Source organism: Syngnathus floridae, chromosome 10 (genome assembly GCF_059516105.1).
Source record: "Syngnathus floridae isolate MCC-2025c chromosome 10, RoL_Sflo_1.0, whole genome shotgun sequence".
NCBI classification, from domain to species: Eukaryota; Metazoa; Chordata; class Actinopteri; order Syngnathiformes; family Syngnathidae; genus Syngnathus; species Syngnathus floridae.
Genome location: NC_142422.1, coordinates 10,412,523 through 10,437,152, shown reverse-complemented (window position 1 = coordinate 10,437,152; position 24,630 = coordinate 10,412,523). Strand labels below are relative to the sequence as shown.

The following is a 24,630-nucleotide window of genomic DNA, read 5'->3' as shown; positions in this document are numbered from 1 at the left end:
CGCCTTATAGTCCGGTGCGCCTTATAGTCTGGAAAATACGGTGAATTGAAAAACCTAATGATTTACTGGTAGGGGCATTAAATGGCACACCTGCATGCGTGCATCTAACCGGATGCACATTTGTGTGAAAGCAAAGGCACGTGTAAGTGAGTCCTCGTTTGAAAAAAGTGAGGGGAGTGGCTCATGGGAGAATGACTGACAGCAGCAACCTTGACTCAATTGCTTGTAATTAGTCTTTCAAAACAGGGTGCCTAAAGACAACTGGCCTGTCTCGCATACTTGTTTTCACAGGTAATTGTTAAAACGCCAGTAATTTTCATGCTTGTTATAATAAACCGCTTAAACTAATACACTCATCATTTTTAAAACAGGGGCTGCTGACAGCCCAAAAGAAAGAAATATTTATTTAACTTTTTTTCCTGGGCAATAATGATTCCACAGTTTTAGAGATGTGTAATTGCTACAGCCTGCAAAGTTTGGTTAGCATTTGACGCTGCTGTAGTTTACAGTTATCTTAACAGCTAGTCATGGTGGGAAAATAATGATTACACAACTTGGTTATAGCGAAAAGAAAATGGCTTAATACAAAATCAGGGGTTCATATAACAATTTTGGACTGGTTCTCAAATTATCAACAGAGGGTGTTGCTTGGTGCTTCTTTTGTTTCTTTTCCACCCACTGACCTCCCTAGATGATTTTTTTTTTTTAAGACTCAGTATTGGACCAAGTGATCAGCTGATTTGGCAAAGTTCTAGTAGTAGTGTCGTGGTCCCCAAATCTCTTTTTACACCACGGACTATTTTTACGTCTACGTTAAGAAGAAGTTATATATATGGGAGTGAGTGTGGGGTGGAATCCGACCAAGATTTTTTTTCCATATCAGTTAAAATCTAGTTTGTAATTTTTGCACGACTGTGTCAATGTATGCAGACTACTGTTCATGTTGTCAGACATTTTTAAATTTGGTTGTCTATTAGTCAAGAATTTTAGTCTTTATTTTGGTCCAAGAAAGCATCATTTTATTCACCTAGTTCTAGTCTAGTTTTAGTAAAGAGGAAACGTATAAAAGCATAGTTGACTGACCAGTATAACATATCTCATTTAAATAATTTTCTGCATTTTCATCTTGTCTTCATCAATCAACAAAAATGCATACTGATTTCATCCCAATTATTGTTTAGGAATTTTTTTTTTTTTTTGTCTCATTTAGTCTAATGTTTGTCCGGTGAAAGGTATGTGATGGCAAAAACATTTTCATCCAGTTTTCACCAAGAAAATTAACAGTAATGCAACCCATCCTACTTAGTGGGGTCAAGTGGTTGTGCCAGGCCACAATTTGGCTTTGAGCTTGCAGCCACATCCCAGCATGCTTCACAGTACAGCCTATGCTGTGTTCCAGACGATGCTGGCCAGATGGGGACACTGGGCAGGAGAATCTTGCCTGGTGTCAGTATGATGATAGCATAGACTAAATAGAGCAGGCCCCACACCAAAAAGTATACATACCCAGAAGTGTATGCAACATTTCTATTTGTGCTGGCTAAGGAAGGGTCTTCGCTGTGTGGTAGGGAGATAAGAGTTGATAAAACAGACTCTAATTTATTATAATAAAGCCTTTCGCTTAATTATTGATAATGAATCTGCTCTTTCATCTTCCTCTTTCTTCCTTCCCTTATCTGCTTGTGTCAGCACTTTGTCTCTCTGTCTTGATGTTGGGTGGTAAGGCGTAGTTACTAGCCACCCAAGGGCAGCAGTCAGTAACATCCCATGCTGCTGGGACCATAAGCAAGTGATTAGTACCACGAAACACTGGCAAGGCAGCAAAAAAATGTTAACTTCAAAGTAACTCACTACGGGATATTAAGCATCGTTAAAGTCTGTTCTTGTTTGTCTCAGCTTCGGCATCCAACGCTTATGAAAAGAGAACAGTGTACAGTGAGGGTCATAACAAAACACCATTGCTAACAGCACTATTTTCTTTTGCTGTATGTCTTAGTTTGTGTGTTGGAAATCATGAAGATCAGTTTCCAGAGGTTTCCGCAGCCGCCCCACTGTGGCACTGGCCACGTCTCAGCGACCCCTACCAGACCTTTAGCGTTGTGGGTTGCACGGACAGCGGCTCACTGTTTACCCTACTCAATATTTCATGAAGAATGAGCACTCGCAGAATGAAGGATTGCGCTAATATTGCTGTTAAAATTAAGCGATAATTACAATTTGTTAGTTTAAAAGCCATCGCAGTCTATAAAAGTTTGATTACTAGAAAATTAGATGCATTAAGTTTTTATGGCTTGGCTTGTGCCATCACTTGGGAGCGATTTTTATGCACTTGTCATGGGCATATAGTGCAGAATTGTGCAAGATATGTGTGTTTTTGTGGGTACAGTGCGTGAGGGAAGTATACTGCTGACACTCTGTAAAACATAAATTCCCACCCCTGTGGTTAAGATCATCATTAGTTAAATAAAACACAGTGCTATCAGTGTTTTAGAACAGCAACAGTGAGAAAAGTACAAAAAATAGCCTGTGTAATTTGAAGTAAAGCCGTCAGAGAATACTGTCATCATTTAGCCAATGTTGTCACATGCATTGATTTAAATCAAAATATAATCCAGCACCTTGTTACAGGGTGCAGCAGGGCCCTACTGGATCTTATTACGAACAATAATATAAGTTAGTATTGGACAGCTTGTGCCAGAATTGGAAGCCACTTGTCATGTCAAAGTGACATGACCTTGACTCGTGAAATAACCCTACAACAGTAGTTTATCTTCTCACAACAGTGTCTACCTCATCTTCATGGCAGCGGTAAGAACCATCCGTCGGTCCCTTTAACTTTTGAAGCTGTTCTTGCCTAAATAATTATGGCACCCCTTCCTATAATCCAAGTAACATTACTCAACCAGACAGGAAAAAAAATGCACATAGTTCACCGTATCCCGTGGCACAAACCCACGGAGTTCGACTGCACGATGACACAATTGTGAGGTTCACCGGTGATGGTGGTCAGACATTACGCACAGTGGGACTGTGCCAAAACTGGCCTGTTGCCAGCCTGTTTTTCTTCTCGATTGAAACATTAGACTGTCATGGTAGAAATGGATGTTGCCAGGCATCACTAATGAACCAATTAATCAATGAATTAGCCGGGCAGCGATTAAATTAATGCGAACTGGACAGGCAAGTGGCATTCGTGGATATATCCTGGGGAAGGTGATTAACACAAGCATAACAGGCAGCGATTAACAAGCCACTATTAGGTTTGAAGGCTCCTGTCTAGCTATCTACATTATGTATCTAGCCATCATGTTCTATGTAGATTTTGTAGTAGGCTATATAATGGAAAATAACATATAATAATGTCGGATAACAATTCAACAGTATACATATGTATACATATTTATTTTAATCTGCATATATTACATCTTTCTTTGTATTTAAAAATAATCAAATATTTGCCACCCTTTGCTAAATGACATTGCGTTTAATAATTTTTGGCCCTAATTTACTGTATACATATTGTCATATTATCGGATAAAAAGACTACATGAATCGAGGCTGTAGAATGTCCTCGCTAAAGATGAAATGATTATAGTGGTCTAAATTATCCCAGATAGCAGGATAATCAAAATATTGCCAAAATAAATGTAAGCTATAAAACAGAACAGTGTGGAAAATACGGTAGTAACAATTACAGCGGCATTATGTTGTACATCGGTGGATGAATGTGTGTGTGAATGGGTGAACTTGAGACATTGTAAAGCGCTTTGGGCACCATGTGGTGTAGATAAAGCGCTATATAAGTGCAGTCCATTTACCGTTTACATGATTTTAAGCAGATTTTTGCTATTGTCCGCTCCCTATCCCCTGTGAATAGTGGAGGTTTATTGTATTCTTTCAATTGTTTATTATTACTTGCTTTTTGGTATACGTATCACACCAGTGACACCATGGCACTACCTCTTCTTCTTCTGTTCCCCTGCCTTGTAAATAACAGTACCACCCAGTGTCAAAACACATACAGAAGTTTGACTCTGGACAGATTTTTTTTTAATGCTGCCCCGTAACTAACAGGTTGCAGTCCGGACATGGCTTGCAGCTATGCTTTGTATATGCCAGATCTTGATGCTATACGTTTCTTGGTAGTCCCCTCACCACGCTTGAATCAAGGCATAATGACGAGAGTGGGGTGAGGGTTTTTTTGAGGCTCCCCTGATTATGTGACATCCTCCGGAAGAAGGCTGTAGTAGTTTCCTCCATTACTTATAGGGGGTGGCGAGGCCTTTTCACTATTGAGATTGTCACTCTCAATTTGGACGAACAGTAAGCATGCACCAGGCCTCCTGGATATTCCACCCCACCTGCTTTCACCCTACTTCTCCTCACCTTCCACTGATACACACGCACCCAGACTCCCCTCCCCTAAAGCAGATTGCTGTGGTGACAGTTTGATTAGATCATCAATCGTTGCTGTTAACAGCGGTTTTCCTGAGCACCTGGACGCCAGGTCACAGCTGGCTCTGAGCTGCCGCTGTCCTTCTGAACTGCAGACACGTTTGTGCGGATATGTTAACATAACATATAGGCGCTGTGCATTTGATAGTATATTAAGCAACATGCAAATGTGTATGCATGTGTGTGTTTCATACACCCACGTACAGGTCAAAAAATAGTTCATTGATAAGCTTCAGTATGCCTCTGTGTATCTATTTCTATGTACTGTGCAATACGTTGTGAATAATTTTGTCCTAGGAATATTTTTTTGTGTTTATTTTACCTTCGTCTTGATCTTTGTCTTTTGAATGATTTTTGGCTTGACATTTTTCATGATGTCACTGAACAATCATAAACTTGCCTTCCACTAGATGCTCACTCGGCAGTGTTGATTTCCGAACGCGCCCATAGAATGGACTACAATATGCCCCTCGTGGCTGAAGCCGATGGGCCTCCATCTTAGGTCGCCATTGTTATTATATTCTCCCTGAAAACACTGTTCTAGGTTCACATTACAGGCTAGACTCCCTGAATGGAGTAATGAGAGCCTCTCAAAGCACCAGAGAGAGAGAGAGAGTGAGGTAGAAAGAGAATAAATGAAAGCATCGACATTCAGACAAATTGTTTGGGAAGTCAATTTTAATATATTGGCAGCTCTGGTAGAATGACATTATTCATTCATTCCAGGCAAATCTCTATAACAGACTTGGGCAAACTACAGCCCGTGGGCCTCATCCGGCCCACGGGGCCGTTTAATCCGGCCCGCCAAACCTGTATAAATTGTATTATTGAACTTTTTTTTGGGTCATTTTCCCTGCAATTAATATGTTTCCCCAATAGATGGGGAAGTGCCCGCCCGGAAGCTTACTCCCGGAAGCCGTGTCAGAAAGCTCGGTGAACACTCACAAGTGCGTGTACGTACTAAGTCAGAGCTGGGCAAAATACGGCCCGCGGGCCACATCCGGCCATTTGTGCGTCGCTGTCCGGCCCGCATGAGGCCAATTGTAAATTATATTTGATTACAACTTAATCTAAAAAAATAAAATAAATCAGTGTCGTGCGTGCAATACAACTGTTTTGCTTTTATTTTGAAAGGCGTCACAATTCCATGTAGCGTACGTGTATGTGAGCTGTGCGTGAAGGTGAACAGTGCGAAGTAATGCTGCCCTAGAAATGTGTGCTGACCCTCAGAAAAGAAAAGTTGACAAGGAGTGCCGTGTTTTCAACAAGACATGGACTGCCAAGTATTTCTTTACAGAAATGAAAGGTAAAGCCGTGTGCCTGATTTGTGGTACACTGCTGTGTTTAAAGAATATAATTTGAATCGTCACGACACGACCAAGCATGAGAAAAAAATACATCTGTCTTATAAACAGCGCGCAACAGAGGCTGATGCATTGCTAGCAAAACTGCAAGCCCAACAAGGACTTTTTATCAAACTTCACACCCAGAGATGAAGTTTTGTCATTTGAGGCAAAGTTAAAGAAGTTAAGAATAAATTGTACTGATTAATGATTGTTTTTTATATGACCTATACACCACAATTTCACATAGCTTAATATAAATATAAATAGAATAATTGTATTCTTTTAATTACCAGTACCAGCTATTTAAAATAAATCATTTAGTGCATTTTACAATGGAAGAAAATTGAGCAAGTTTAAGTTATCGTAAGTGTAGCCCGCTGTAAAAATTAATTGCCCACCCCTGCTCTATACAATAGATTTGTTTATATTGAACTGTATGCATGTAATAGTGGGACGCTGACTATAATGCAAATCCACCAAAATAAATTTACTTCTCCAACATGCTGTAAACACAACGCTAAATGTAGATACCATTGAGGTCTCACATTACCTCAATTCCTCCAATGAACTCAACAATATGCCAAATCACAAAGATGATGATGTCTCTTCTGTCCAGCAACCTCTGCAGCTGCTATTCTACTATCTCCCAACACAATGACCAAGATTAATGAAACCTCTGCCATTTTTAATTAGCACGGCCACAGTCATCAATTATGTCTGCCCTACCCCAAATACAAATATTATTATATTTGTGGGAAAATATCTTGATTTATTTCATTGTGGTCTCAAATAGAGAGAGATGAATAGCCTCCCATTATTGTTGTTTGCAAGGAAGAGAAAAGGAGTGGAAAATGATTAGTGTAGTGGTATTGAGAAGTTCTTTAGGAAGAACTTGTGTCACTCTTTGCAGGACATGACAAGGGGTCTGGACGATTAAAAATAGAGGGAAAGGCCATTCTTCGTCATAGTGTTACTACTCACGACTTTAAATCAACCAAAAATAAAGCCAAAATAAAATTACACAGGAAAATTCAGAACCAGCCCAACATTTAGAAGTCTATATGAAACATAGTGCACACTGCACATGTTCATTATTGTCATTCATTTAGAAAGTCGAAACATGAAATTAAAAGTAGCTCTGCAGACACTTGGAAACTGGGGAAAAAAACCTTCCATTGCAATAAGCTTTGCACAAAATGTTGCACAAAATCTTTTGCTGTGGATTTGACGTAATTTTCTTGATCAAATAATCCAGACAATTAAGAAAGCCATTCAACACACAACCTGATGCACTTTTTCCAGGAAGACAATTTGTATGTACTTATTTAGCAGCATTTTGTCAGAGTTGCTGTACAATCTTCTTTTTTTTTTTTTTTTTTTTTAATGGCTGACATTGCCGTCCAGCAGTTTACAGTCCAAGTTGGCAGGAAGGTTTGGGTTTCTGGCTCCATGTTCGACTTCACATCCTTCAATATAGCTAATGCACTAAGGAAAGGCACTTAATCCATATGAATGGGTGTTGAAACAAGCATAAACAAGCATTAGTGCATTAATTAATGTGTTTGTGCATGTTTGTGCATGTGTAATAGAAAGGAAACCACTACTGGATCCTTTTCTGTCACACACCAAGATAAATAGATTATGAAAAGGTAAAAAATAAATCCAACAAAACAATTCATAAATAATTGAGCTTAGAACAGTGTAGTTTGTTTAGCTTTTATGTGTCCTTTTTTTTAAGATGTGCATATCTGACTGAGATGGATTATAATCGCTTCATAACTTGAAGATGTGCATGTTTCAGTTATTCATCATTTAACTCCTGCTCAGACACACTCTGTCAAACACACATGCACACACACAGTTGCTCACGCACGCACGCACACACAGTTGCTCACGCACGCACGCACGCATGCAAACACACACACACACACACACACACACAAATATTTATACCCTAACTGCCACAGCTACTATATGCCCATTGACTCCAGAGAGAAGTGGAAGAAACATCTTGAATATTTTATGAAACCAGGGGACCCCACCTCTGTCTTCCCCACCCAACAATCTGACACTGCCGCAATGTCCAGTATACACACACACACACACACACACACACATGCACGTGCACGCACACACACACGGACACACAGAAATAATGTTTTAAATGCAATCATTGTCAAACCCAAACAATGTCATTTATCAAGGGAGCATTTGGGACCGTATAATAAGTTTCACATTATTAATACAATTTTTCATCCTCTGTCATGCCTATCTGATTTATGGCACGCATGTGATCTAAGGTGATCATTGAATTACAATTCCAGTAATAATAGAGAATGGACCTGCTCTTTCACTTGTACCTACTGAAGCACACACAGACCCACACTTAACACACACAAACACACACTTAATTCTGGATAAACGGCCTATTGTTGCAATGTATCGGTGTTACATATGAGATAGCACTACAGCCATCTTGTAGCAGTCAGGCCAAAGAGCTAATTTGCTGTTACTGCTATCTGCGAGCTAAATGATTTACCCAATTTCCGAAAAGGAAGAAAAGAGGAGAAAAGAAAAAACAAATATGAATGTAACTCGCCCCCATGTAATTGGATTAGGGCCAGTGCTCATTCATCTAAAATCATTTCGGAGAGTAAATATGAGTAGCCTGTTTGACGCTCGGCTTTGAGCATTGTCGTTGTAGACCTAATGATTTATTGCTTCATGTTGTTTGACATCTTTTCTGCACTTTCTATGACGTGACAGCCATCCCAGTCATTGACAGTGTCTAATCAAACTCCCCTTTGTGATTATGATCCGGACCTATGAAGTGTTATCCCACAGGAAGATGATCCTAATAGGCCCACAAATATAATCCAATAAACAAATTGAAAGTGAATTTTTTGACGATGATTAGATAATAAAGACAGACTCCTTCTCATAACATTTCAATCCTGTTAAAATAGGTATTTGCCCTATTAGGAGTTTTGTGTTTGCCTTATCATATTAGCCTGTTTATGAGGGCCCGCTCAATCAACATATCGTCCTGTTCTATTTTGAGCAAATTTAGGGACGAGATAACCGCTAAAGCAGCTCCCCTCGTCCTCACAGGTTTCCAAAACGCCTGCTTGCTTCATGAGTTCCGCAATTTACAGCATGCTTTCTCTGTATTTTGAAAAGATAATTAGGTTTATACCCAATTTTCACACTTTCACAGCCCCACCCCTCCCCATCTCTTTGTATACCTGAAAGCGCTGATTTGCAGCATGGAAACATAAATATTTCTGTTGCACCGCAGCACTGGCAGGTGACCCAAATGAAATTCTCTGAGTGTAATTTGATTTACGACGTGCTAATGCAGCTTGATATTAGAGAGAAAAAGCTCTGATATGGCTGCCTTGTGCTGTATTTAAGGCCTATCAGGAGTCTGATAAAGAGCATCCTGTCCTTAGCTGCAGGGCTGAGTTATTGTTGCAGATACTCATATTGATAGTAATTCTTCCTGACGCAATTTAGTGCTCGCAATATATAAATATGGAGATAATGGTTAAGTTAGGTGGCTACACAGATTGCAAAGCCTTAAATTAAAGAATTATAATGAAGCTTTGAACGACCCATTCGCACCCCTTTTAAGCGGTCCGTGAAAGATGGGTGAAGATGAATATTTGAGCGTGAGCCAAAGTGTATCATGCAAATCAATATGTTTGCTATGTTTGAAGAGAATACCCCGTGGTATATTTTTGGACAGTAGCTTGTGGTGAAACATCACGGCAAACTTGGTTGAGCACACGATAGAAAAGCAACACCTGGGGTATGTTTTGTTATTCTTTTAGGTTCATAATTGTGTGTGTGTGTGTGCGCGCGCAATGTGTTAAGATTTAGGACTGCATGTTTCCAAGTGTGTTTGGGACTCTTGAACTATGGCTAATAATAAAAATAGGCAATAACAGGGCCACCACAGAGGGACATGGCCTTTGTACCTCACTGCCCATCCCCTCACTCCCCTCTGCCGTCATGCCACCTCATTTTCCTCTCTCCGTCCTTAAGTTATGGGCTGAATAACAGCACAACAATATTAAGATAACATTTCCTGATTGTTTGTCAGACGGGAGGCTCCTTCACCCCGCTTTCGTCACGTCTGCCGTGTTCATTAAATTGACAATTTGTATTTGCCCTACAGCAGGATAAACAGGAGCTTATCTGATGGGCTCGGCCTTTTATTATTTATTTCATTATCTTTTCTTTCCACTCCTCCTCCTCCTCTTGGGATAGAAGGTAAACATAAATCAGCCACACCATCTCTGTTGTGTGCCGTTGTTTATATTGCAGTCATCTGCAGCGGTCCTCTATAGGAGGTTCATCCACAATTGTGTGGAGACACACGCAGCCCCTTCACTGTGGTTTTATGTATTTATTTGTTTTTCCTGTGATGAGTATGCAGGCTGTATACTTTAAAACGGCCCTCTGTTAGGGTAATTCTTGGCCTTTCCCAGGAGAGAGAATTGTCTTTCCCTAGTTTATGCTGAAGCCAGCAATAGAGAGCTTTCTTTATTTATTTGAATGTTTGACTCACACCAAGCAGAAAACTTATTTTAATAACTACAAATCTCATAGAATTATCCTGATCACCCTGAGCAGTGTTTGATAGCTTAGTCCAGATTGGCTTCGCCCGTGACAAATAACAAAGCCAGCATCCGTGTTGAAGAAAGATAAATGTAATTTGTTCTGCTTTTTTTTTTTTTTTACCCTATACCACAATCAAATTGGGTTTCCATTGATCCCTGTTTAAAGAGGATCATCTCTTTAGACACATATTTAGGTCCGAAATCAGTCAGCTAGCATATAAGTCTTACTCACTCTTTCTCCCAATATCTAGAAAGAGCTCGTGGCCAATGATTTAATCCTCATTCAGCTAATTTAGTCTGGATCTAAAGCTTGTCGAAGTGCAGAGTGATGAAGTCTGAAAACAGGATGAGAGGGAAAATACTGGGGAAGGGAAAATGGTAGGAAGAAGTGAGGGAAGCTGAGAGATAAAGATGGATGGAGAAAAAGAGAGATGATGCAGTAGGGGGCTGAAGATGATGATCCATCCTGACCCTAGTGAATGCTGTCATGTTCCTCCCTCTAGGTAATCTCTCTCACTCACTCGCTATTTTGCATGTGAAAATGCTCTCCTGACAGTTGCATATCAGATAAATTTTCTCCCCCCTTTCCCGTTGCCCAATAAACAACAGTCTTCACTTTGAAGTTGTCTGTTTGTGTCAGTTTGGCTTCAGGCGAGAGTCGGCCCCTCTCTTTTTCTGTCTTTGTGTTGCCATGAGAGAGCGTTGGAGATTAGTTCCGCACACCAACTGGCCAACAACCTTGACAAATAAATATTGTTGAGCGGTCCATCAAAAATGTCTTTCTTTGAAAGAAAAACATTTGCCCGTCATTGATTGGTGTGACGTTCACCAGGAATAGAGATTTCTGGTGAATATCTTTTTATTCAGTCTTATTTTTTCCCCTGTTACAATTAACCTAAAGAATCAAAATAATTGCCAGCAATTGTGTCACTTAAATGCTCACGTTTACACCTTACCACTTGGAGGCAGCAGTGAGTCTATGGTAAGAAACCAGGTCTCGTTTTTTTTTTTTTTAATCTATATAATACAACTACTGATAACGATACAAATTTGCACCTCCAGTATATCACAATTAAGGCCAGTGTGCCCTGTGATGTTTTGCCAGTATTTTATTCCTGAACTCATGACAAGATCACACCACGGTATATGGTAATGAGTGACGGTATACTCGTGGAAGCCGCCAGCTTTCAGAAAGTACAGGCAACAAGCCCACCTGGGTCTTTGAATAAATCTCCACCGCATGCCAGTCATATCATCTCATTGCTTGACCTGGGGATACAGCGGTGGAAGAAAAGGAGAGTTATAAAGACTCGAAAGGGAACGAGTTCCAAGTCACAAAAACATATTTATCGTGTGATCTTCTAGTCAGGATTCAGGTCGAATACCTGAAAGTGATGCTGATTTGTTTGGTCTGTGCATTGTTAATATACGTATATCACTTTAAAAAAAAAAAAAAAAACATACAGGTGCCATGGGCACAAATTTGATTCTCAATCCTTTCCACTTACTTTGCATTTTTGTGAATATGGTGACCTCAAGCCAATCAATGTTATTCAGTAATAAAATGTATTTTTTTCAAGTCATGCATTAGGCAAATATATCAAAATAACAGCATGAGTTTAAAATAAGTAAAAATAATGGTATAATGCTTTAAAATTTTAAATAATAAATTATTACAAACTAAAGCGTGAGCTACGTTGTTTACATTACATTGCACAAGGAACGACGATATGTTGTAATTGTGTATTAGTGTTTGTCTTCATTCTACGAAACACAATATATTTGTATAATGTAAATTATTTACTGAAGTGAGATCTCACTCGCTTCAAACCAGGAAAGGTATTTTTAGCGTGAGCGAGTAACATAATTACGCCTGAGTGCGTGCTCTGTTGTGTTTGTGTGCCATGAAAAATCACCAACTCTCAACATGGTTACCGTTTGATTATGAATCAGTACTCAGTAGTCCAGTCAATACCAAAATAAAACACAGACTTCAGCATCCATACCTATTATTATGACCCTTTAAATGTTTGATGTTCAGAAACAACCTAAAAAACTACCATGCAAACTAAACAAAAATACATAAAAAGAGTCCAAAGGGTTTAAATGTCCTTTGCTTGCGAATGCATTTAAACAATTTCAGACCTTAAATTGTTCTTTGTTCTTTGCAATGTGCAATTCCACATTAACAGCAAGGAAATGATCCTTCAATGAATTTTGCAAGGTGCCATGCTATTTAGAGGCGATATGCATATGGATTTGTGAGACAGTAAATCGTGACGGAATCTGACATGCGGGGGACAAGATCAAAGATCCCATAAAAAACAGACCCAAGCTCTTCTCTCATCCTTACAAACCACCGACTGATAGTCAGTGCTGGTAGCGCACGCACCTTCCTCCATGTTCTCTGCTTTGCATTGGTTCTCCTTTTTCTCCATCGCGGCATTGTCAAGGCCTGCCTGACTTTGTGATTAGGCCGCATAATAAACAATGGTCTGTTTAGCTCATAAAGCAGGACTGTTGCTCATATTGCTTACAATAAAAGATAGCATTTCTTCACTCACCTTATTTATCTCTCCCATGGTGGCACGAGCAATGAGTTGTTCTATAAATACCGCAGGGAATGAAGAAAAACAGATGCAAATGTACATCTATTGGTCAAATTATGTTTGTCCTAAGTCATGTGATGAAAGAAATAAGGCTGTTTAATAAAGCATTGGCGGTTACTGGCGGCATTTTACAGCTTCTCCTTCCTTTCTCGTAAGCGTGCTTGAAACATCTATTGCATATCTGATCCAAAGTCAAATTCATTGAACTTATAGATTGTTATTGTAGCCATGAGAAGCCATTTTGCTCTTAATACGCCCCCCCCCACCTTTAATTCCTGGCTTTTTGGTTTTACGTCTCTCTACTATTATCCGTTGCCCCCCCCCCCCCCCCCCCCCCTTCTTCCAGGAAGGAAGATGTATGAGTATGAATTATTGATTCAGACACATGCTACATGCTGCGTGGAGTCATTATTTGTTCAGGTGAGTGTCATGCGGCTCGCTATGAAACAGATACCACGGGGATTAAACGACACAATCAGGACTTAAAGACAGCCACCCTCCCTAAAATAACACGGGCCTCACTGCAAGACAAATGTTCCCCAAAACCTGACATCATTTGTTTATGACTTGCACATTAGTCATTCTGCGTCTAAATTATAGAGTGGGGTAAAGATTAATTCCAGCCCAAGTTTTTCTATTGTGTTTACTTTCTGTTCGTTTCTTGAAGTCCAATAGCACAGCAGATGAATATAGGTGCAGACATCCCACACGAGACAAAAAAGACCACAGTGTGTCAAATAATGTAGGCGTCAGCATGAGGAACAGACACATGTCGAGTTAGTAAAAACAAGATGCGTTTTCACACTCCTGACACCTACTATCCTGATGCATTACAAACATGGAATAAAAAACAACAGCCTTTGTAAAGAACATAAGAGCCAATTTTAATTGCCACTAAAAAAGATATTTTATTTTACAATTGTTTTTTTTTTTTCCAAGTAAGTACAAGTTACACTGTCGTAAAATTGCACTGCATTGTATAGGAGAGGTGTTTCTAATGTGTACTGTACATGTTTTATACTGTATGATCATATTATATTGTATGATCATATTTTATTGTTATACAGTATCTATTATAATACAGTCAATTTGTAGTTTGATAATTAAACATTTTATAATGTGGATTCCATTTGCAAATGTATTGACTCATGCATATCAATTGTGAAGCATTCCCAAATCATTTTGGCAAAGCAAGCAACGGTGGACAGTATTCACACGTTCACGTTTATGAGATTAATACTGTCTATTTAATGCAAAGGACTGTGTTCATGATAAAAACACAGATGAGCAAGTGTTTGAAAGGAGTTTTTAGGAGGTGGAGAAGCTATGATCCAGGGGGCTCAAGAGATGGTGGCTAAAATGTTGATAACTGTTCATTTAACCCTGGCTAAGTGGTCAGGGATGCTGGACAGGTGAACTTTATTCTCCCCGCAGGCCTCCAATATCCCCACCCACCCCATGTGTGTGCGCATGTGTGTGTGTGTGCACGCGTGTGTTTGTGTGTGTGCGTGTGTGTGTGTGGTCTGTAACAGAATTTCTGTAGTCCTCTGGGCCCTGGTGCAAAGCAGAGAATAAATGGTAGAGGTGGCAGGCCAGGACAGAAAAATCAATGCCTGCTTATACAGACATGACATACCAGTAGCCAACTACACTCCTGTGTTTGCCCCTGTGTGTGTGTGTGTGTGTGTATATGTGTGTGTGTGCGTGTGTGTGCGTGCCATCCAGTGTAGACATACAGCTTACAATCAAATGCTCCCGTGCACTGTGACTAGGACTGCAACTACCCAGCAACCTCCATTTTCTTTCTCGTGGCATAAACTTACCAGTATTTTATGTTCGTGCTAGGATCTCGATAAATAACAGTTTCCCCCCTGCTGACTTCCTGTCCCTGCCTCCCTTCTTTCTTCCTTACCTCCTATATTCTACAGGAAGTTCGAGTGCAAGTTGTGTGAGCGCTCCTTCAGTGAAAAATGGGCACTAAACAACCACCTGAAACTGCACAGTGGGGAGAAACCTTATAAGTGTTCCTGGCCGTCCTGCCACTACGCCTTCCTCAACCTGTCAGCAATGAAAGACCATTACCGTACACACACTGGTAAGAAATCGAGTGACTTCTACTTTAAATCCAGTAATTATTTACAATGACGTGCACGCATAAATAAACACCACAGTTAGTTTATGAAACACCATTCTTATGTTTGAAAAAAAAAGATGGACAATAGGTGGAGAAACTAAAAAGCTGAAATGTGTGTGTAAACTGTGAAAATGTCATCTCACATAAAAAAAACTTCACAGATTTGTTTCGAAAATCACACATTTTTGCCTGACTATTGGCCATCTGTATTCATTTTCAACACCCAGAGATAGTTGAGCAGTCATTGAAACTAGAAACGCTTAAACTTCCAGATTCAATCACTGCCATCAAATTTATATAAAATACTGTAACCAACAATTTTGATTCAAACGGATAAGAAAAGACAATGTTTTTATTTTTTACTTTAATTTAGATATTTGGACCAGGTTCCGCCGGTTAGTATGGTGTTCCTTATCCTTATTTTTTCACCAACCACAAATAAATTTAATATAATCAGAACATCCATCCATTTTCTATACCGCTTGTCCCCACAGGGGTTGCGCGCGTGCTGGAGCTTATCCCAGCAGTTAACGGGCGGGGGACACCCTGAACAGGTTGCCAGCCAATCACAGGGCACACAGAAACGAACAACCCTTGATGGGTGGACATTCACTCTCGAGACCCAAATATTTATATACAATTAATTAAAAAGTCAATTTTCCACTGTTAACCCCCCCCCCCTCTAAATAATACCTCAACGGTAGTCCAGGTCAACCCAAATGTGTCTTTGTTGCAGCCAAGCAGTTTCCCCTCAGCTTTAATAATGTCCCATACGTGGCCGTTTAAGTCAGTGACAGACGCAGCAGCAGCCAGCGGCCTGACAGCCTGACTGAATGCTTGCAGGAGAGCTTTCCATCCGTCATGGGTGCCTGCTGTGTGAGAGCGAGATTTGCTGGATGTTATTTTAAATGTGTTTCAACAGTGATATAATGTCAAGGCACCTCTGACACAATTAGACATTTCATTTTTATTTGTATCAAGCACTCATCATTGCCCATCAGGTTGCTGACATCGCTGTCACCCAGTTGTCACCAGAAGAGCCGTGTGCAGTTGTCGTTGTGCGTGTATGTTTTTGTCTTGGATAGAAAAGAAACACCAATTTGAAACGACTGAATTAAGTGAGATGGAAAAGGCAAAGTTTTGAAAAGAGAATGAATGAGAATGAATAATGCACTCACAGGACAGTGACTGTGCTGTGCGGTTATGAGCCCAAAGTTATTGTAATATTGTCATTCACTAAGAACGGCCCCGTACTCAAAAATTGCTTTATATCACAATATTTCAGTAATTTCAGACAAATAGAAAAACAAGCATTTTAAAATAACCTTGTGCAGTTGTTGAAGCTCTGATCAGAACCACAACCTTCAGGCAAACAAGAATCTACAAAAATAAATGAATATAAAGAATAAACCGGCATTATTCTACAATTTGAATCACATTACATTACTGTAATAATCACATTGTAAGGTAACTTTTCTTAACAAACTTAAACTTCTTGCTATGCCTAAGATGTGACCTTTTCTATTGAATTGTTTTATTTAATTAAGTAATGGCATCTAATAATACAAGTAATAATAAATAAACATCAACATGTTTCAATATTAACAATTAATAACATCCCCGTGGGATTTTTATATATAATTGCTATAGTAACAATATTTAAAGTTATTCACCAAATCTGATATTTTTTCAACTTTTTGGGGGATGCCATTCACAAATTACTTCCGGTGAGAAATCATAATAATGCTAACAATATTTGATTTTAATAAATCAGATTTATACAGTATTGTTTTGTTTCCCAGGTCATTTTGCATTGATTATTTAAACATTAAAAAGCACTGATTGTTGAGATTTGAGTTTTATTCATGGAAAAAAAGCCACAGTTAACCAATATAAAAACCACAGAACTATCTATGTGTCGAAAAACAATCTATTGTGAAGCAATCAATTGGCGCCCTTACACATAGCCTTTACAACCTTTGGGAATGTCCTGAAGAAGAAAGAACCCAGTGGTGTGTACGAAGTTGCAGATGTTGATTGACAGACCAAAAACAAACATCAGGCCACTTCAGTCTCCAGACACAAAGTCTGTAGAGCATGCATTTTTTTCCCATGCTAAAGAGACTGGAGTAAAAGTAGATGTGGTGAAATCCTGGAACAGCATCACTGAAGAATTTGAATGTTTCTTACTGTCAGTAGGTTACAGGCTTGGTACAGTTGTTGCAAGCAAAAAGTTTACAATTAAATCTTAACTCCTGTTCACCTAAATTTATGGTATTTTATATCTCTGTGTTCGTATATTTTTGCTCACCAGATGTGATTACCTGGAAATATAGAATAAATGTTGATATCTTGTCTTTTAAGAACAACCAAATGACTTTTGGGGTAATCATTCATTTTGAATGGCAAATATATATATATATATATTTGGGGGGGGGTGATATCCAGTGCAATCCATATTAACTGTGATTCCTAAACGGTGGTCCCCTTGTTGTTATTGTTTAAAGAGAAAAACGTTAGCACCTCCAGCTCTCCTTTACTGCCCTGAACTGCATGCGTTGTTCCTTTCTGATTTGTGTGCTTTTGTTATTAATCACTTTTCCTCACACGGCAGTCGTCTGAGCGATTGGGAGGGGGGGTGTGGGGGGTGCAGCGAGGGGAGTTCTGTGGTCTTCAGCCGCCAGGGTCATTTGTAACCGCTGATGAATGAACGACACAAATAAATAAATAAGTGTGCTGCATCTTACCCACCCAGCTTTTTTTTTCCCCCCCATGCTCTTGGGCATTGCAAGGAAAGGGGGGCTGCGGTGAGGGGGAGCGATGCGTTGGGGGCTGAACACAGCGACAGGGCTACAATTGATTTCCTCATTGCCTCAGTTTGTCGCTTAATCTGGCGATATGCTGATAAATCTTCGTACTTTGTCAATTAATTTCTCTGAAAAATGAGAGCCAAAATGGCGAGCACATCAATACAGCAGCGGATTCCGTGTCAAAAATTAAGCGGTAAAATTAATTGCCCTCCCGTCCTCTCCTGTTAAAACATAACTAATGAGGGTGGCAATTATAGCATGCAGACTCCTTCAGGCTTGAAACATACACACATATCATGGAATATATATGAACACACACACTGTAGTCAGGGTTGTACTGTTTAGATTTAAAGATACTTATTTGATTGTTTTGCATTAAAGAACTTTAAGAATATAATAAGATGACTACTACTCTTAGAGGTTAGTGGTAATACTGCAAATATGTTACATGTGAAAATATTCAGGTAAATCCTAGTGTTGTTAGTTGTAGATTAGATACAGTAGGTGATCTATCAGTACTTACTCGGAACTGCACAATTTAAATTTTTCTTTTACGTGTCGAATCGATGCCCTCTAGTTGTTGATGATGTTGTGAATACTTTTTCAGTACTGTAAATGAAACAATCACAGGAAGAGGTCAAATAAACATCCTCTTGCTCAGTATGCTTTCTATTGGAACGACCAGATAATGTTTGCACAAACTTGGCCTTTTCTCTTTCCGGGCCCATCACAGCAGCAGGTTCTGCATGGTGGGCATTTGCGGTGTTTGCAAATAATGGGGGACATCTTTGTGTGGGATGAAGTAATTTCCGCCTTCCACTTTTATAGTTATTTCCCCTTCACTGGTTCATTGGGATGGATGTATTTCATTCAGTGTACTCATCTGTTGCTGCAAGTCTTTACAAAACTGTGTGATTAGTGACTGGTTGACGTCAGGCCCTACATGTCATTGTGGGTTAGTAAAGTCACTACAATCCTTAGTTTTGACAACTATGTATCACTCTTCCGCTGCACCACCTTGCCTTTTTGGTCAGCCAAGAGTGTTCCACCACATATCAGCAGATGAAAAGCACGCAAGTAATTTATTGCCAATGTTTTCTCCTCAAGAATGCTCAAGAATAATTGTGGCGACCGCAGCTCGGCATAAGGATCGATGGTTATGGATTTTTTCTGTGGTGAGGTCTTGGAGCGCTGGGTGTAATGAGAGATGGAGAGAGGGAAAGGGCGAGAGTGACCAGCATCGTATTTTCTCATATAAAGTCAAGGTCTAAGCAGATAGGGTTTACAGGCTCGAGACAACGGACCTCGTTTATGCTGGGTATCTGTTCAAAACACTATTGTGATCATTGTCACATTGCAGACCACAAAATAGGTGCACTTTTAATTATCATCTTGACTGGAGTATTTGAAGTATATATACATATATATAACTACATGCTGAATGTGTAATAAATTGAATAAAGGTTAAAAACAAATCTTAAAATTTAAATTCATAAAATCTCATATTATTTATCTTGTCAGTTTTACCCTGTGGGCCGCTATTATTAGATTTTTAACGTGTTGGAAAACAGATTTCTTTTTTGAAGGGAGACTAATATGTTTTCATTGAAAAAAGTGAATCTATTCATGTAGCTTGACAAATGTTGCTTTTTAAGACTGTTTTCTCTTATTTAAATGGTGCTGCATTAAAGCTATTTTCACAGTTGAGCGGTTTTAAACAGATAGGTTCGAGGAAACTTGATGCAAGTTTGTCTCTCTGGGCTCTCACTGAAAGTTGCTATCTGCGTTTGAGAAAAGCGTGTGGCGTACCACAGAGGCCCAACTGCGAGAGTAACCTACTTCCTTGATCAGAAAATGCAGTTCAATATTTGAATTCATATGAATATTTAATGGCTTGGCTTGCTAAAATACTATGTGCAAGTGTGCGTGAGTTCAGTTTTTACTGAACTGTATTTGAATCATCATGCATGGAAAAATACACCACAATACATGAAGTACGATGTGTGTTGGACATAGTACATATTATTTGGCTAGACATCTGTGTCAACTCTGTAAAAGGCCTCCATTATTATCAAAAAAAGTGTTGTTGTGTGTGTATGTGTAGGTGCAGGTGTGTGTATGTGTCTGACTGTGCGTGAAGTTCTGCACAAATGGGAGGGAGAAAGAGAGAGGAAGCTCATCATGCTGTTAATGACAAGGCCAGATGCAGAGAAGGGAGGAGGAGTGTGAAAAAGCTCTCCACGCTCCCCATCTGGAAGGCATCGCCCCCAAATGAAGTTGTAGAAAACCATCCCATTGATAATAAAGCTAATTTTTATGGCTCTGACAAGTATGTAATTATGTTCAGCGGTGCTTTTCAGATTTTATCACAGTCAATAAACCACACTGGCAATTTCCCGTCCCCCATTTGACATATTTACATGGATCCATCTGATTGGAGGAATTAGTCAGCTCCGAGAGCTCTGATGGATATACACTACTGATCTGTGACTTTTGCATGGCTCATCTGTGAGCCAACTCAACCTGTTTCTCATATATTTACTCTACTTGTTCTATTCTCTTTTTATAATACTTTAAATCACCCTTCTAACACATTTCCCTTTTGGTCTTAACATTGGCTTTTTTAAAATTATTTTCTTTAGTGGTACCATACCCGTGACTTTTTTTCGACCTAGTTTTTAAATAAGAAATAAGTTTGATACTGTCGACTTAAAATTGTTGCAGTTTTTTTTTTTTTTTTTTTAACCCAGTGTCAAAATAACAATGGTCAAAAAGCACAATAACACAAGCTGGTGACATTCACATTCAACTTTGTTTTGTATGCTAATTATATAATGTTCCTGCATATAGAATTATGTGTGTACTTCCTGTTTTGCTAAATAGACAATAATCTGAATAAATGAGTTTTTTTTCCCATCTTGTACAGGTGAAAAGACTTACCTATGTGACCTGTGCGGTTTTGCTGGAGGCACACGACACGCTCTCACCAAACACAGACGCCAGCACACAGGTAGGAAATACACACCGGCAGCAATGTGTGAACTCAATAATCTCGGACTGAGAGTGACACTTTAAGATAAAAAAAGTAGTATTTTCACCCTGTACATAATTTTACCAACTATCATACAAACAAGACTCCCATCGGTGTGACACGCCGCTGTCAGTGATAGGCATGTGTACCAGCATGGCTGAGATTTTTAATTTTAGTTATCATTCCACCATGTCAGTCTGTTGCTTAGGGAAATTGCATGTTTTTAGATGGGCTGTCAATAATAGTGTTTTTTTTTTGGGGGGGGAATGAGGAAATGAAACAACATAACTGCTGTCAAGAAAGGGCCAAAGGATCAATAATCACATTATGAGTTCAAATAATTTTTTTTCTAATTTAGTTTGTGTGCAACTCAGTTTGTTTTCCACTTCCTTGGATGTGTTAATTCAATCAATTGTTTTTTTTCTTTCTGCTGTCTGTTTTATTGTCAAATCTCTATTTAAATCTCTACCCCATAGGAGAGAGACCCTTCAAATGTAAACTTTGCAGCTTCGCTTCTACCACGCAGTCCCACCTGTCAAGACACAGTCGGGTTCACACTGGGGAGAAACCCTACCGTTGCCCCTGGTGCGAATACAGGTTGGTATCAGCTCATTGACCTCCCCACACTTGGTGGTGCTGATGGCCAATGATGATCAGCGCGGGTGTATGGTACTTGGGGGAATACGTAATTTGCCAAGCAGGTGGCACAGTTTCTGCGCGTGCATGCATGTGTGTTGGTATAAAATCTGGATGTAGGAGGTGAAGCGGAGACTGCTCTAATCTCCAACACTGCTCCATCTCATTATCAACAATCTCAGTAAAATCGCCCACTCAGACACAATGTTGCCGACATTGGCAGGTCCATGTCATTATAACCCCATCATACCACATCATTAATTAAACGAGAAATTGTGAGTGAAATAAAAAATTGTTTTACTTGTTCCGAAAAAATGTAAATGATGTAATTGGAAACACTCCTATTACTCCGTGCTCTCAGTATTTTTATTACTTGAAACCCATTAAGACCATTGTCAAAGCTCGAATATTAAATTTTTTAATCAAATTTTATCGAGCACTTTGTTTAGAGCATACATACAAGATGTTCGTAGGTGAGAGGAGCAAAATTATACTGCAGGTGAACAAACATGGCTGCCGATTAATTCTATCGATGGCACTATTTTTCAGCATTTTCTGCAAATTGCGAAACATGCTATTTGATAGTAATTTACCTATTAGTTTTGTTTATATTCTTAAAGTCAAAGTTGCAAATTGAATTGTCGTATTGTTAGTAGCCTCTGACTCCTGCCAGCAACTAATGATATGTATCGGTGCTACATACATTTTATTATATATACCTTTCATGAAAATCCTGCCTCAGTTTGAAAAATGGCGGCTTTGAGGATGACACGCCTCTTGACAGCGGCAGAAATGTATGCAACCTTGTAAAGTGAAAGCAGGTATGTGGAGGCTGGTAATGATTATTAGTGGGATTTTCTTGGCAGTAAAAGGTCCAAAAAACACCACTGATCTAAATAAGCCCCTCATGCACCTCTTAACAAACTCAAACACATTTGACTGTCCTCTACACAAGTGCCTCTCAATTACACTTTTCCAATTACCATACGCTTGCTGCAAGGAGAAATATGGAAATTATTAAAATAAAGGAGGGCAGAAGAGCAGGAGAGACAGAATTAGACAGAAAGGGTGATGAACGCGCTCAGCATCAGTATGGCTGATTCCCATGGTGAGTGCATTGATGGGGGAGGAAGTTGAAACAGTGTTGGGCTAATTAATACAGTGTATAGTAGGAGGGCTGGTGTGGGCTTTCACTAACTGTGGCACCTGCTGACTTCTAAATGCTCGCTGTGTTGTTTTAATATGACAATTACACCATTACCATATCTGAGGGATAGTATACCCCCTAGGAATCCACCTACGCTCCCTGCAGAAGTTTTTAAGTGTCACCTTAAATCCACATTTTACTCTCACTTTTGCAAAATAAGTCACTCTTTGTAATATATGCATATTTCGCTACAGTTTCTGTCTTAATCAACATCTGATACAGTATTCATATGTCTGTTAGTTTCACAGTTTAATATAATTATATGGCCACCGCAGATGTATGAGGAGTCTAATGTTTATACATACAGTATTCATACGCTATGTGTAGAATTTAATAACTGATCCCTTGGATTCATGAATGAATAATTGTGAGGACTGTCAGTATTTGGTGACTCTACACTGATCAGTTAGTTATGATGAATCGGTTATGAAGGCAACTGGTTAGGAGTCACTACTTCAATGACACACTCGGTACATAATACAGACAGTGACTTACGAGGGCATAGAACGTGACAAACTAATTTTACTACACAAAATGTTTCTGTTGTCATTCATTCATTCATTCATTCATGCATTTATTTATTTATTTATTTATATGGGTTGTTTATTTTGTGACCAATAGCAGTTGGTTGACCTTGACTAAATAAATGACACAAATGATGACAAAGGAAATGACGGCTATTGCTATGCTCACATGTGAAGTGTTTGTGGTCTTACCTGAAAACCTGACATGATAGTTTTACTGTATATGTGCAATGCATTCATCAGGAATCCAATGCCAAATAGAATATATCTAAATGTAGCTTTTATGAACAGTTTATATTCGGGCTAACACGGCATTACACACTGGCCTTCATCCTTGTGACCTGCTCTCAAGGTTGATCAATGGCTAGTGTTCATGGATTTTATACAGCGTGAGCAGAACATATAGGTTATTTTTTTGGGGAGCTCCAGTGGACTGTGGCCCGTGATGGAGATCGGTGTCTCTGCAAAAGTGAAAACAAATTTTCTCTTCAGCTTGTGTGAGCTATGGCACAGTAAGGCTTTATTGGCCTGGCCAAGGTGATAAGGGAGAGTAATTGTGCACTGTACTGTCCAGAATGTCAGGTCCAAACCGAGCATGGATATCCCATCCATCATCGCATGATGGTGTGTGTTTGTGTCTGCGGAGAAAAAAAAGGTTTCTACCTATACATTCTTGCTTAAATGATGTCTTACTACAAGCATGTGCAGTTCATGCAGAATCACATCTACCGTGGATTAAAGAAAAACTCTCCATACCACTGTTAAAATGCCACTTTTTATATAGAAAATGAGACCATGCTCACCTATCACCTATATACAGGACTGTCTCAGAAAATTAGAATATTGTGATCAAGTTTTTTATTTTCTGTAATGCAATTAAAAAAAGCAAAAATGTCATACATTCTGGTTTCATTACAAATCAACTGAAATATTGCAAGCCTTTTATTAATGTAATTTTTGTTTTTTAATTGCATTAAAGAAAATAAAGAACTTTATCGCAATATTTTAATTTTCTGAGACAGTCCTGTAATTCAATTGAGCAAAAAAAAAATTCTAAAAGGGAAAAGAACAAACAAATGAGATAATGTGGTGGCGCACACACTCTTATGTTACTGAACTGTCTCGCACTGTGTGGGGTTTAATCTCTCATTTTTAGAAGTGGTCTACTGTTGGACACTACGGTTGCTTTATCCACACACACTAACCTTTTTTGTATTATTTAAGCTACAGTGGCCAGGGAAATCTTCCTTGAC

At 39.2% G+C, this 24,630-nt stretch overlaps 1 protein-coding gene across 1 annotated transcript in view; it reads left to right on the top strand.

The window, feature by feature from the left end:
- Positions 1-24,630, top strand: part of LOC148392320 (zinc finger protein 407-like) — a 117,123-nt gene that overhangs the window by 56,238 nt on the left and 36,255 nt on the right. Inside the window, exons 6-8 of the mRNA XM_088387686.1 lie at positions 14,964-15,130; positions 20,906-20,989; positions 21,487-21,607. Coding sequence (XP_088243812.1) covers positions 14,964-15,130; positions 20,906-20,989; positions 21,487-21,607 — 372 coding nt within the window. The remainder of the gene's footprint in view (positions 1-14,963; positions 15,131-20,905; positions 20,990-21,486; positions 21,608-24,630) is intronic.